The sequence below is a fragment of the Tenrec ecaudatus genome, chromosome 1 (assembly GCF_050624435.1).
Source record: "Tenrec ecaudatus isolate mTenEca1 chromosome 1, mTenEca1.hap1, whole genome shotgun sequence".
NCBI lineage: Eukaryota > Metazoa > Chordata > Mammalia > Afrosoricida > Tenrecidae > Tenrec > Tenrec ecaudatus.
The window spans coordinates 267,673,935-267,689,417 of record NC_134530.1 but is presented as its reverse complement, the minus strand read 5'-3'; the positions used below and the strand labels follow the sequence as shown (position 1 = coordinate 267,689,417).

General features: G+C 41.0%; 1 protein-coding gene and 1 pseudogene across 1 annotated transcript in view; one reads left to right on the top strand and one right to left on the bottom strand.

The window, feature by feature from the left end:
* Positions 1–15,483, bottom strand: part of HEATR1 (HEAT repeat containing 1) — a 74,850-nt gene that overhangs the window by 52,468 nt on the left and 6,899 nt on the right. Inside the window, exons 7-9 of the mRNA XM_075532296.1 lie at positions 13,578–13,789; positions 13,307–13,440; positions 12,482–12,584 (exon numbers count right to left, since the gene is read on the bottom strand). Coding sequence (XP_075388411.1) covers positions 12,482–12,584; positions 13,307–13,440; positions 13,578–13,789 — 449 coding nt within the window. The remainder of the gene's footprint in view (positions 1–12,481; positions 12,585–13,306; positions 13,441–13,577; positions 13,790–15,483) is intronic.
* LOC142429829 (large ribosomal subunit protein eL24-like) lies at positions 8,887–9,362 on the top strand (annotated as a pseudogene).

Below are 15,483 nucleotides of genomic sequence, written 5' to 3'. Positions count from 1 at the left end.
ACAGACGACAAAACTATGGCTACAACAACATCATATCCCCTTGCCCGAGGTAAAATTACAGTGGCCAACATTTGGTGATCTGTTTGGTGCCATAAAAAAAAGAGTGAGGATTTTGACCACAGTTGGATAGCTGAGGTCCAATTCTAAGCAGTACTCCCCATGCACGTTGGTAGATGCCATCGAGTCAGCGCCGGCCTCGTAGTGACCTTGTGCACAGCAGCAGGAAACACTGCCCGCTCCAGCTCCAGGAACACCTCTGTCTACACTTGAGCTAACTGTTGCAGCCAAGGTCCCGATCCATCTCCTTGAGAGTCTTCTTTTCCAATGAAGCAGAATTCTACTCTACCAAACAGGAATTCACAAACCAATTCTCTGAGTATGGGGACAAATACGCACGGCAGTAACTGGGTACCTGCCAGTGCTATACAGTGGCGGGTTTAAAACCCTAAAAATAACACTGCCATTCTACTGGACGTGGTAGAGGTAGGATTCAAATGTCGCTCGGACTGCAATGCCTAGGCTTCCCACAGTAGCAAGTTGCCCTTTCATTAGGGGGCGGTAACGGGTAGGAGGTGGCTCACTCAGCTGTAAAGAGGGGAATGTCACCAGACTTCAACCCAGTGCCGCAAGGTGTGAATGCAATATCCCGGCGTGGAGTAGGGAACCAGTGGAGACGTCTGGGAGGCTGGCCCCAGCACCAAAAATTAAGTGGATTCCTGCCCCTCCCCCAAAAAGAATTTGTTTCAAAGGATGACATTGATTCTGCAGCTCTGGGAGATGGACATATCTGATCAGAGCACACGGGAGCAGATGAAGGGGAAGGAGGAGACAGTGGAACACAGCCTGGCCCACCAGGCCATGAGGATGATGTTCCTGAGTAGAGCAGCCAGTCCACAGAGAGAACAACATGCTGGCCTTACTATGAGACATGATGCCCCTCAGTGACTAAGGGCGATACAGGGGACTGCACCAGAGACACAGTGTGGGAATTGCACCTGACCTGATCCCACCACACCGAGGCAAAGCACTGGGGGAGTGCAGTGGAACAGCAAGGGAATGGAGTGGCAAGGTCCCCAGGGAATGCTGAAAGTGGACTTTGGGGCCAGGGCGTGGTGCCCCAACAGACTGGACTGGAAAACGCTCCTAAGGGCCAGCAAACAATCCCTGAACTAACTACAAGCTTTTTTTTTTGTGAAGTGTTTTGTTTTGTTCTTTGTCAGTGGTTTGTTTTAGTTGTTTTGTTGTCTGGTTGTATACTGTTGCTTTGTTTACCTCTGTCTTGTTTTCGTGCATGTTAGTGTCTCCACAGGTCTGTCTGAATAGGACAGGCTGGATGAACTATCTGTAGGAAAAACAATGGGACAGACAGTTCCGGGGGGACAGACAGCTCCAGGTGGGGGAGGGGAAGGAGGGGAAGGAAGTGGTGTTAACAAACACAGGGACAAGGGAACAACATGGGACCCAAAATGGTAGTGAGGGGCGAGTGGCAGGCCTGATGGGGAACGATCAAGGGTAAGGTTGCATAGAGAAGAGGTATAGCTGTAGCCCAGGTGGGGACGGAGCATGTTAGTGGGGCAGGAGGAAAGTCAAGGGAGATGGAGGAAGGAGCTGGGAGTCAAGGGGCATTTATGGAGGTCTAGACAAAGACATGTACATGCAAACATATATATGAGGATGGGGAAATAGATCTAAGTGTCTACATTTATTGTTTTAATATTAAGGTGGCTGAAGGACCTTGGGCCTCTACTCAAGCACTCCCTCAATGCATGAATACTTTCGTTTATTAAATTGGCACTCTATGATGCTCACTTTCCCGACACAACTGCTGAAGCCAAAGTAGGTGAACAAGTAAAAGTGGCGAAGAAAGCTGATGGTGCCCGGCTATCAAAAGAGATAGTGACTGGGGTCTTAAAGGCTTGAAGATAAACAAGCAGCCATCTAGCTCAGAAGCAACAAAGTCCACATGGAAGAACACACCAGCCTGGGTGATCGAGTGGTCCCAAAGGGATCAGTTACCAGGCATCAAAGAACAAAAAATCATCATATCATTGGCTGCACACCTCCATGATAGGATCGCTGAAGACAAATGGGTGCATAAGCAAATGTGGCGAAGAAAGCTGATGGTGCCCGGCTATCAAAAGAGATAGTGTCTGGGGTCCTAAAGGCTTGAAGGTGAACAAGCAGCCATCTAGCTCAGAAGCAAAAATGCCCACATGGAAGAAGCACACCAGCCAGTGCGATCACGAGGTGCCCAAGGGACCAAGTATAAGGCATCATGCAAAAAAAAAAGAATATATGTATGTGTGTATATGTGTGTGTGTGTGTGTGTGTGTGTGTGTGTGTGTATATACACCATATTGAATGAAGGGGGAAGTGCAGTGGAGACCCAAGGCCCAAGTGTAGGCCACTGGAGATCTCCTCATAGAGGGGTTTAGGAGAGGAGATGGGTCAGTCAGGGTGCGAGGTAGTACCGATGAAGAACACAGCTTTCCCCCAGATCCTGGATGCTTCCTTCCCCCCAACTACCATGATCCGAATTCTACCTTGCAGGACTGGATAGGGCAGAGGTTGTACACTGGTACATATGAGGGCTAGAGGTACAGGGAATCCAGGGTGGATGATACCTTCAGGACCAAGGGTGTGAGAGGCGATGCTGGGAGAGTGGAGGGTGAGTGGGTTGGAAAGGGGGAACTGATTACAAGGGTCCACATGTGACCTCCTCCCTGGGAGAGGGACGGCAGAGAAGGGGGGGAAGGGAGACTCCGGATAGGGCAAGATATGACAAAATAACTATGTATAAAATACCAAGGGCACGTGAGGGAGGGGGGAGCGGGGAGGGAGGGGAAAAAAAAGAGGACCTGATGCAAAGGGCTTAAGTGGAGAGCAAATGCTTTGAGAATGATTGGGGCAGGGAATGTATGGATGTGCTTTATACAATTGATGTATGTATATGTATGGATTGTGATAAGAGTTGTATGAGTCCCTAATAAAATGTAAAAAAAGAAAAGGAAAAAAATAAATTAATTAATTAAAAAAAGAGGGGAATGTCATCTTTATTGCACGCTTATACTTTTGAAGTTTTCAGTTAATATTTCCTGAATACCAATTGTGATTTCTGTTCCAGGCATTTTACACCCCCCTTACTAAAATAGAAAACTTTAAGCAGCAACAAATCATATTTAGTTTTATACCCTAAACTAGGTATAACTATTAACTTTCACCATGATGTGTAAGCACTACCAACATGCCAAAAAAAAAAAAAAATAACCTATCAGAATAACTTGCAATTCCCTGTATGGTTCTACTATCTTTACATGACTATCCCTAAACTGCTTGGATTGACTATTATGTTTTAAATAATGCTATCATACATAGTTTTACTCAAAATAAATAACTTTTTCTGCTATCACAATGAAAAATACTTATAAAATGTAAACCAAAATCATGTCAAAAGAATATTTAGATCTAGGATGTCACTGAACGATAACAGAATAGATAGATCTAGGTAGTGTCCCCCACAAATTGCTACTGAATCACTTCATTCCCACCAAGGGCATCCAGTTGAACATCTGCATGATCCAAGAGAGGGTTCGGTGAAGAAATAAACTGTCAATCAGGACATCTGTGTGAAAAAAAACAAACTCACTTCCCTCGAGCCGGTGCTAACTCATAGTGACCCTAGAGTAGAACTGTCCCATGTTTCTCTCGAGGAGGGGCTAGAGGGTTCAAACTGCTGACCTTGCAGATCACAGCCCAATGAGTAACTACTACGCCACCTGTCTGATCACAGGCTAATTGCAAAGGTAATGAAACAAACTTAAGGACCATGCAGAGTTAGAAACCATTACTAAACAAAAGGACTACCAGAGCCTCCACAAGAAGCAACATAATGCCTGAGGAGGAGGAAGAATCTAATTTCCTGAGTGATAATACTGTAATAGGTCCAGAACTCAACAAAAAGTTCAAAAGCATGCAAACAGAAAATATGACTAGTTCACAGGAAAATAAAAATACAAAAGAAATCATTCTTGAAAAAGTCTAGACAATGAATATATTAAGCAAAGACTGTAAATTTACTTAAGTATGCACAAAGAACTAAAGGCAATGAGCAAAACAATATAAGTAGGTAATGTATTAGTCTGGGTACATCAGAGAAACAAATCCACAGAAACTCATACATATAAGAGAGTTTTATATAAAGGGTAAGTGCGCATCAAGAAAATATCCCAACCCAGTGCTGTCCAAGCCCACAAGTCCAACATTAACCTATTAATCCTTATGTCCAACACCAGTCCACAAAGTCCTCCTCCATCTCACAAAACAGACACAATGATGCCAACTGCAGGAGGAAAGGAGTCAGTGAATGTGTAAACATCTCAGGGCTGACAAGTGTCTCCACGCGGCTGCTTCAGCACCCAGGGCTGCATCAGGGTAGGTCCATGTGGCTTCTCCTCAGGAATGTCTTGCAGGAAGTGAGCCTTGCAAGCTGAAGCAGGGAATTGGTAAGGCAGCTGCACCCTGGTGCGACCATCACAAAGCAAGAGAACTAGAAAGGTAAGTCTCACCGAGCGGAGCCATTTGTCCCTCCACCCTTCAATTAACCCCATTTGTGTTTATCAGCCAGGTTGGCACAAACTAACTAACTCAGGTAATAATAATCAAGAGATGGAAATTATAGAAAGTAACCAAATGGAAATTCGAGAGTTGGGAAATATAAAATCTGTCATTGTAAACTCCCTAGAGTTCAACAGCAGATTTGAACTGAGAGAAGAACCAGTGAATACAGGGCAATGAAAACGACTGTTTAAGGAACACGAGAAACGAGAACAAAGAACAAGCAGCTCCCGAGGGATCCTGGAGCACTGGAGGCATGGTAGATTTATACACCAGGCTGCTAAACGACAAGGTCCTGAATCTGACTCCACCAACCACTGTGCAACGGACCAGGAGGTGCAGCCTTCCCGGCACTGGGCGACGGCCTCAGACACCTTAGGGAGCACTTCTATTCGGTCCTGTACGGTTGATGTGAGTCAGACTGATTGGAGGGCAGTTGGTGTGGGGTTTTTGCAGTTTGTAAAAAGATCTAAGAGAAGTGCTGGTAGTGAGTATTCAGCTGCTACCAAAATGTCAGGGGTTCAAACCCAGCAGTGGGTGGTTCTTCGGGAGAAAGATGTAGTAGTCTGCTTCCATAAACATTACAACCTTGGAGACCTGTGGGAAATTTCTCATCCGTTCATAAGTCAGAAATGACTTGATAGCAATGGGTCTTATTATTGTCCTTTTCAACCATTTTCGTTTTAAACTTGTATCTATTGGTCTATATGCTACCATAAATATGTGAAAATATGCATTTATAAATTAGTATGGACAAGACAACCCTCTGCAATAATTTATATTCACTTGGACAGCCACATAAGTGAATATTAAATCAAGCAAAAACTATTTTGTTTACTATGCTCTAGCTATCCTATAAGTGGTAAAGTTTAATATATATTAAGCTTCATTTTCTTATTTTCTTTAAAGAGACACCTTTTGTGCAAGTGGGTACACAACTGAAAGCTGAGAAATGTGTTTTTTGAACAATAGCAACCAAAATTCACACACAAGAAGGCATCTGCCTCCTCCCCTAAAGAAGCAACACAATCACACGTCATTGTTCAGGCTTAACTTTTCATATTATAAATGAAAACGCTTAGAGGTGTCAACCTCAAAATTCTGTCTTCAAGGGTAAATTAAAGTTTTAAAGGTGATTCATTGTATTTTTTAATGTCAAATTCCAGCAACACTATTACTAAAAATTACATATTTCTTAGCAGTCACAGAGTGTATTTCCATGAGTTTGCTATTGTGTGAAGATTTATTTTCCATAACAAGTAAAATGAAGTTTGAATAGGATCTAGCCTGTGGTATATATTATGACTTCTCTGTAACAGCAATGGTCAATTCTTGCCCATCAACGAGTCCCAGTTCTTTCAATGTCATGTTTTGGCCTTGAAGGCAGTGTTAGTCAAGTGCCCAACCAAACTTAGTGCTAAATGTAATCTTCATAATAACCATTAATTAACATTATAAATGTGTACATATATAAAGGAAATAAAGACAGAATCAAGGAATCGAAGAGGTACACAAGGAAAAAAATAAAATTCAAAAGAACGCAGAATGGAAGAACTGGGGAGCCAAAAGGACACACAATGATCTAAGGCACAACAGTCTATATTCACCTACAGCAATAGAAGGGAGAGGGAAATCATAAATAGAAGAATATGGAATATGTGGTTAATTTCCTCCATCAACAACTGCCTCCTCTGCCAGGAGAAATAATAAACGGAATGGTGCCTAGATACCAATAATTAATATTTTGATCCAAGACGCCATAGAAAATCCTAAGCAAAGAGTTGAAAAGGAAAGGCTGACAACACTGGAGATAGTGTGGGAATTCTGCCCCATCGGATCCGTCCATACCAAGGCAAAACACTAAGGGCGTGCAACAGAACAGCAAGGAGTACAGAGCAATGAAGTCCCAGGGAACACCAAAAATAGACTTTGGGGCCACTCCTAAAGGTCAACTAACAGTCCTTGAACTAACTACAAGCTTATCTTTTTGTTGTTGTTGTTGGGCTGTGGTTGTTTTGGTTTTGTCATTGGCTTTTTCTTGTCATTGTTTTGTTTTCTTTTGTTGCTTGGTTTTGCTCTGTCTTGTACTTGTGCATGTTATTATCTCCACAGGTCTGTCTAAACAGGATAGGCTGGATGAACAATCTGGAGGAGAAAACAACGGGACCAACAATTCTGTGGGGACATGGGAGAAGGGGACGTGGGGAGAAAGGAAGTGGGTGTTAACCAACCCAGGGACAAGGGAACAAACAACAAGTGATCCAAATCAGTGGTGAGCAAGGTGTAGGAGGCCTGGTAGGGCATGATCAAGGGTAATGTAACCGAGAGAAATTACTGAAACCCAAATGAAGGCTGAGCATGATAGTGGGACAAGAGGAAAGTGAAAGGAAATAGAGGTAAGAACTAGGAGGCAAAGGGCATTTAAAGAGGTCTAAATACAGGCATGTACATATGTAAATATATTTATATATGAGGATGGGGAAGTAGATCTATGTGCATATATTTATATGTTTAGTATTAAGGCAGCAGATGGACATTGAACCTCCACTCAAGAACTCCCTCAATGCAAGAACACTTGGTTCTGTTAAACTGGCATTCCATGATACTCACCTTCCCAATTCAATCTCTGAAGACAAAGCAGGTGAATAAGCAAATGTAAAACAGCTGATGAGCCCAACTATCAAATGATATAGTGTCCAGGAAGCAACAAAGCCCAAGTGGAAGAAGCACAACAGCCTATGTGATCACAAGGTGCCAAAGAGATCAGTTATCAGGCATCAAAGAACAAAAAATCTATCATTGTGTGCTCACCTTCCATATACGATCGCTGAAGACAAATGGGTGCATACGCAAATGTGGTAAAGAAAGCTGATGGTGCCCAGCTATCAAAAGAGATAGTGTCTGGGGTCTTAAAGGCTTAAAGATAAACAAGCGGCCATCTAGCTCAGAAGCAACAAAGCCCACATGGAAGAAGCACACCAGCCTGTGTGATCATTAGGTGTCGAAGGGATCAGTATCAGGCATTATCAGAACAAAAAAATCGTATTATTGTGAATGAGGCCGAGTGCAAAGTGGGGATCCAAAGCCCATATGTAGGCAACTGGACATCCCCTTAAGGAAGGGTCATGGGGAGGAGATGAGCCAATTAGAGTGCAGTGTAGCAACGATGAAACATACTTTCATCTAGTTCCTAAATGCTTCCTTCCCCACCCCAGCACCCACTATCATGATCCCAATTCTACCTTGCAAATCTGGCTAGTCCAGAGGATGTACGCTGGTACAGATAGGAACTGGAAACACAGGGAATCCAGGGCAGATGATCCCTTCAGGATCAATGGTGAGAGTGGTGATATTGAGAGGGTGGAGGGAGAGTGGGAACCAATTACAAGAATCTACATATAACCTCCTTCCTGGGGGACGGACAACAGAAAAGTGGGCGAAAGGAGACATCGGACAGTGTAAGATATGACAAAATAATAATTTATAAATTATCAAGGTTTCATGAGGGAGGGGGTAGAAAGGAGGGAGGGTGAAATGAGGAGCTGATGCCAGGGGCTTAAGTGGAGAGCAAATGTTTTAAGAATGATGAGGGTAATGAATGTACAAATGTGCTTTACACAATTGATGTATGTACGGAGTGTGATCAGAGTAGTATGAACCCCCAATAAAATGACTAAAAAAAAGAAAATGAAAGGCTGACCAAAGATATTCTATGCAAACAGTAATGGAAAAAGAGTTGGTGTCGATATATTAATACCAGATAAAAAGAGACTTTTAAGTAAAATAGTTTATTATAAGAGACAAAGAAGAACACAATATACTCATAAGAGGACCAATACTCCAAGTTAGAAATATGCACTAAAACCAATAAAGTCCATAAGGTAGGAAATGTCGACAGAACTGAATTGTTATTGTTCTCCAATGACAATTGGAGAATTCAAATACCCCACATTCAATAAATTATAGAACACTTAGAAAAATCAGTAAGTAAATAAAATGCTTAACAATATTTTAAACCAACTCTATCTAACAGATAAAAGCACAGAACACCCCAAACAACAAAGTACCTTTATCTCTCAAGTGCATACAGAACATTCTGAGTAGAAACCATATTTTATGTCATAAAAAAATTCTCAATTAGAAAATATTTTAAGATAAATGAAAACAAAAAACACCACAATAAAACTAAAGGGATACAGGAGAAACAGTACTCAGAAGAAAATTTGTAACTATCAATACCTACACTGAAAATGAAAAACAAAACCCTGTTCCTCTGCCGTGAAAGTTGAGCTGTGCAGTTTCAGTGCGTACAAGATTTGCCCGGACACGGGAGGCTACGCCAGCACCGACGGAAAGGTTTTCCAGTTCTCTAATGCAAAATGCGAATCGGCATTCCTTTCCAAGAGGAACCCTCGGCAGATAAACCAGACGGTTCTCTACAGAAGGAAGCACAAGAAGGGGCAATCGGAAGAAATCCAAAAGAAAAGAAGCCGCCGTGTAGTCACATTCCAGAGGGCCATCCCTGGTGCATCTCTGCTGACATAATAGCCAAGAGGAATCAGAAACCTGAAGCTAAAAAGGTCCAACGAGAACAGGCTATCAGGGCTGCCAAGGAAGCAAAAAGGGCAAAGCAGGCTTCTGAAAAGACAGCCACGGCTGCTATGAAGGCCCCCACCAAGGCAGCACCTAAGCAAAGGCTTGTAAAGCCTGTGAACGTGTCCGCTCCCCGGGTTGGTGGAAAACTGTAAGTTGGCAGATGAGCCTTTCCAATAAAGATGCAACTATTAAACAAATTTTAAAAATCAAATCAAGAACGTATCACTTTACACTTCACAGAACAAGAACAAAGAGAAACTTCAATTAAAGTTAGTTGAAGGAAAACAGTAATATTAACGGAGATATTAATGAGAATAGAAAAATAGTCAACAAAACAAAATTATTGGTTCTTGAAAAGATCAACAAAGCTAACAAACTATTAGCTAGATTAAGATCGAATAACTGAGAAGATACAAGTAAAGAAAATCAGATTCCTTAGCCCTCAAACCTAAACAGGGATCTGAATGACTTAAAGGAAAAAGGAGGAAAGTGAGACTGAAATGGACTTGGAGTCTTGTGATAAACAAGTTCACGTCAAACAATAACAAAACAAAAAAAAGAAAGAAAATCAGAAGAAATAAGCACAAGGTGGTCTTACAGAAATTAAAAGGATTTAAATTATACTATGTATTTATATACCAACAAATCAAATAATCTAGATTAAGGGTTCTCAACCTGTGGGTCACAATCCCTTTGGGGGTTGAACGACCCTTTCACAAGGGTTGCCTAAGACCATCGGAAAACACATAAATATTTCACAATATATAATTACATATTGTTTTGTGATTAATCACTATGCTTTACTTATGTTCAATTTGTAACAATGAAAATACATCCTGCATATCAGATATTTACCTGATTAATAACAGTAGCAAAATTACAGTTATGAAGTAGCAACGAAAATAATTTTATGGTTGGGAGTCACCGCAACATGAGGAACTGTATTAAAGGGTCTCAGCATTAAGAAGGTTGAGAACCACTGATCTAGATGGAAATGAAAAAATTTATAGAAATGTACAAATTATTAAAATAAATTCAAGAAAAAAATAGATCTCAAGGCTTGTGCTAAGTGAAGATTCTATCATTAATCAAAACTTTCCTAATGAAAAGTTCAGGACCAGATAAGTTCAATAACAAATTCTATCAAATATTTAAAGAGTGAAGATTATTCCTACTAAAGTGCACCCCCAAAATAGAATACCCTTTCATCTTACACTGCTAGTGAAGCCAAGGAAACCGCAAGAAAATGAAAAGACCAGCAACCCTTGCATGTAGACAAAAAACTCAAAAAAACACAAACAAAGAACCACAAATGCAAAAAAAACTATTTGACAAAACTTTTAACATGTCTCATAATAAAAACACTTAGCAAACTAGGGAAATAATTCAATATAACAAAAATATTTATATTAACCCACTGTTAACATGATACTCAATGGTGAAAAACTGAAAGCTTTCACCACTACTATTCAACACTGCAGCTAGTGTTACATCAAGAAAAAACATGAAAATTGAAAAGTGCGGTACAATGGGTTTCTCTTACATGGTGCTGGACTGGTGCATACAAAGCACTGGCTAGTTTTTCTTATTATAAACAGCTTGCAGGCAGGACTGATCAGTTTACTGTGTACAAATGCAGCTTAAAGCGTCCTCGTTGGCTGACAATTTACCTAACCCCCCTAAAAACAAACACAGCCACCCTGCAGGACAGAGCAGAACAGACACTCACGGGAGAAGACAGCCTCACCTGTCACCTGAGTAGATTTGAAATGCTGGCCCTGTGCTGTGGTTAACAGCCCAGCCTGTAACCCACTCTATACCATCTGGGCTCCTACCAAAGATTGGTTGTCTACCATCCACAAAAGCAGCTTGCAATGGTCAGTCAGTTTCTGACTCACCCTACAGTTGACCTTGACTGAGAATGGCTCCAGGCCCCACCTAGTAGCTGATCTTTACTAAGATAAATTAGGGAGCACAGATTCAACATGGGCAGATCGCTACAAAACAACTTTAAAGTGTGAAATGTCACTTTAATAACTAAAATACAATTGACTTAGGCCGTTATTTTGCATTACCTCATCTGCATGTGAAAGTTGGACGGTGAATAAGGAAGACTGGCCATAAACGGACGCATTTGAATTGTGGTGTTGGAGAACACTGAGTATGCCACAGACTGCCAGAATGAACAAATCTGTCTTAGAGGAAGTACAGTGAGAACGTTCCTTGGAGACCAGGATGGCAGACATGTTTATCAGGAAGGACCACTTCCTGGAGGTCCCCATCATGTGGAAGTAAAGTAGAAGGTGACAGGAAAAGAGAAAGACCCGCTGACACAGTGCCGTCCACAAGGAGCTCAAACACAATCAATTGGGAAGACGGTCACAGGGCGAGGCAGTGTATACAGGGGTCGACAGAGGGCTGAGTGGGGACAATCCAGGTATTTCAATACTGATGTGCAGATGGCACAACCTGACTTGCCGAAGTGAAAAGGGCCTGAAGCTCTTACTTACTGAAGAAAGGGGAAAGCTGCAGCCTTCAGGGTACAGAAAGTCAGAAACCCACCTGAACCACTACGTCCAGCATGATAAGCAGACAAAAGACTGTGGTTGCCAAGGATTGCATTTCACTTGGAATCAATACCCAGAGAAGCAACAAAAGAAGCAAACCTTTTGCATTGGGCAATCTACTGCCAAAGACTTCCTTACAGCGTTATATAGCAAAGATTTCACTATGAAGGCTAAGTTAACCCCAACTACGGTCTTTTCAGTCACCTTATATGCATGCAAAAGCTAGATAATAAATGAAAAAGATTGAAAACATGATGCCTTAGAATCTGGTGTTAGCAAAGAATATGGAATATATCATAGATTACTAGAAGAGTAAGCACCCCATGAAAGAGGGATCGTCAAAAAGTTCCTTAGAGGAGAAGATGGTGAGATCTTACCCCATTTACTTCGGGCAATTTATTGGAAGAGGCCATCCCCAAAGCAGGACAGCAATTGAGTTGGGAATCTGCAATAAAGAGCACGATCCTCTGCAAGATGGACTGACACTCCAAACTAGGCAACCGTCACGAGCATGTCTCAGGACCAGGCAGTGTTTCGGTCTGTTGTACCAAGTGTCAGAGGCAACAAGGTGGTTACTGGGAGCTCTAGTGGATCAATGATGAAGTGCTCAGCTTAATCCTGCAGAGTTGCTCTGAGTTGGAACTGACTTGATGGCACCCAAAGACACAGTTGCTAAAGATAAATAAATAAAAGTATTAGCTTACCTAGCCAACAAATGGTCTGAGTTGTTCTTCAGAGATATATTTGTGAGTATAGCTTCCAAGTGTCTCCTGCAGACATCTCCATCTAACGCTTCAGTTTCTTCTCCTGAGTAGACAATAATTTAGAACTCAGTTGGGAAACTATTTTTCACATGCTCATATGATCACATTTATTTTTAACAGAAATGTTTTTTAAATTTTAAATCACACACACATATGTATTTTTCTACCTATATTCATGGTTATTCTAGCTAATTAGTGGCTTATGTTGCTCAAACGGTGTAGAGGATTTATGTTCATACATTACACTCATTTGTCTTTTACCTGAGTCTATATATTTTAAACAAGTGTTACACCAATTTCATTAGGGAAACAAAAGTCTATAAAATATACATTATTTCTCTAGTTGACATCTTAAGTTTGTGGTGAGGTTAATACACAAAGGAACCAAGTCCTGGAAAAACTACCTCTGAAAACTAGCTAAACTCCCACTTCAACACCTTGATACTGAAGTAGGACCTATCATTTTCTATTGCAGATTTATTTGTAAAAGTATAAATCTCTCTTTTCCATGTAGAAACTGTTTAGGAATACAGATGCAAGGAAAAAGCAAACAAACAGAAGTCAGTTAACAAGGCTATCCCTTGAACCAACTTTATTCACACTCTAAATTTCCCCACTTAAGAAAAAATAGATGAGCTACAGGAAAATAACTGGATAGCAAGTATTCCAAATAGTGAAGATACTGAACAGGATGTGGCTCCTATTTTTAAGAGACTCAAATCTTAGAAAATAAGTTTCTGGACACAAAATGCACAAACCTCATACCTCTAACATGACGAATGATGGAAGCAACCAGGTGGGGAAGCATGTAACGCAGCAAAGGGCTGATGTCGTATGTTTCAGCAATTCCATGAAGTATGGTAATGAGATCAGGAACATTACACAAGTGAGGAAATGGCCTTCAAAGAAGCAAATACACATGATGACTCTACAAGGTAGCTAAATTCGCTATTTAAAATAATGGTTATCAACTTCTAAATTAAAAAAAATAATTTCACCTGTAATTATCATCACATCTCAATTCAATTATACATACTTTTTCCCCAGCCTATCTGGCTTCTGTCTCTGCAGGAGTACTATAAAGCAGCCTAGTCCATCCTTGACCAAAGAGGGGATTTTGGTTAATGTTTTGATGATTTGTAATGCCAGTGCGTTCACAGAGGTATCCTCCAGGGTCACCTTCACGGCAATTTGACAGATTATCATGTATGTCGCGGCTCTGTAATCTGGCAAAGATGATTTCAACCCCTAATGATAAAAAGATTAAAAACATATTATTTTATCCAATTTTAAAATGTGGCTTTACCCTAATTAAAACCTTGTAGTTATAGTTAAGAGCACAAATTGAGAGTCCACCTGCTCTTAAGTGGACACAGAAATGAAACTACTCTTCTAGATTAAGAATGGGACCTTGGCTAACCCAACTGAAGACATTCCCGCTCCACAAACACTGCCTGCAAGTTCTTCATTTATTTATTTAAAAATTTTATTTTTTGTTAGTTCCTCTTTTATATGCAAACATTTTCTTGTAAATAAAAGAAACTTCCACCAGGTGACTAACATGTAAAAAAAGGAGGGGGGGTGTTCTGATTAAATATGACAATAATTAAGAGACACTAGTAAGAAGCAAAAGAGCAGCACCTCAAGTGGATGGCGGGGGGCTGTCAGCAACAAGGTGCTTGAGAAGAGACAGCATTAAGCACCAGAAATCAATGAACAGACTGTCAATGCCGACAACAGATTTTCTAATCCACTCTCTTGCTAGTGTGGTAACATGGCTGTTAATAGTTAGTGGCAAGACCAAGACGCCAACCTTAATCCTTTTAAAAAAAGTTTTATTGACATATTAACATATAATTCTCACATTATACACTTCAACAGCTAGGTCATATCAAAAAGAGTTGTATAATCATCACCACCATCAGGTTCAGAACATTTTCTTCCTTCTTGTTCTCAGTGCACTAGTTCCCCATGTCCCTCCAACCTCCCCACACAAATCCACAGTAAACTATTAATCCAGTTACCGTCTACAGATTTATCTGTCCTGGATTTCATACAAAGCAAAACAGACAGCACTCCCCCCAACAACAGAAAAACCAAAACATTCAAAAATAAGCCTCCACTGAAAAGCAGGAAATATTAAAATCCAAAACAAATTTAAAATGGGTCAAAAGGCAGATCAGATAAGGTATTACACTTTACCTTAACTACCTCTGCCATAATCGGCTTTACAATGTGCTCTAGTAGCAAGATTACGGACACTCCTCAACGACGATCAAGGGGGCTCCCCTGCGACTTCATCCAGGTAGGGATGCTGCAAACACTCAGTCATCCCCCGAGGCACGGGCAATTCTGTTGATCTCTCTCATGCCATCGAGTCAGTGATGTGCTAGAACAACTCTAGAGGACAAGGTGGGTTTCCTAGACCAACTTTATCCTTCTCTTATGGAGCAGCTGACGGTTTTCAACTGCTGCCTTCCAGATCGCAGTCCAACATACAATCACTACACCACCAGGGCTGGTCTATCGAGAAGGTCCTTAGTTTATACACTGGTATAGAACGTAACACACTGTTGAGAAAAGGAAATTACACCAGTATAGCACGGATGCAAAGCGTGCTACATGCGTGTTCCTCTGTAGAGACTGGACTCTAACAATGGGAGTTGGTAATAGGGCAAAATTCCAAGCAACATTCATTTACAAATGCAGAGCCGTGCCCATCACACTGATACATGCCATAAGAAGGCAAAGAGGATGTTGATATAGCAATTATATAGTGGTCCAACATTTACTCTTAAAGAGCTCTAATTAAATTTCTACTGTGATCATTTCTTGAGCAAAAATCTATTTTTACTTAAAAATTAAGCCTTACCAATCGTTTGAAGTAAGTTGTCAGTTTTTAAACATCTATGGCTAATGGGAATTTTCAAAAAGCAAAACCA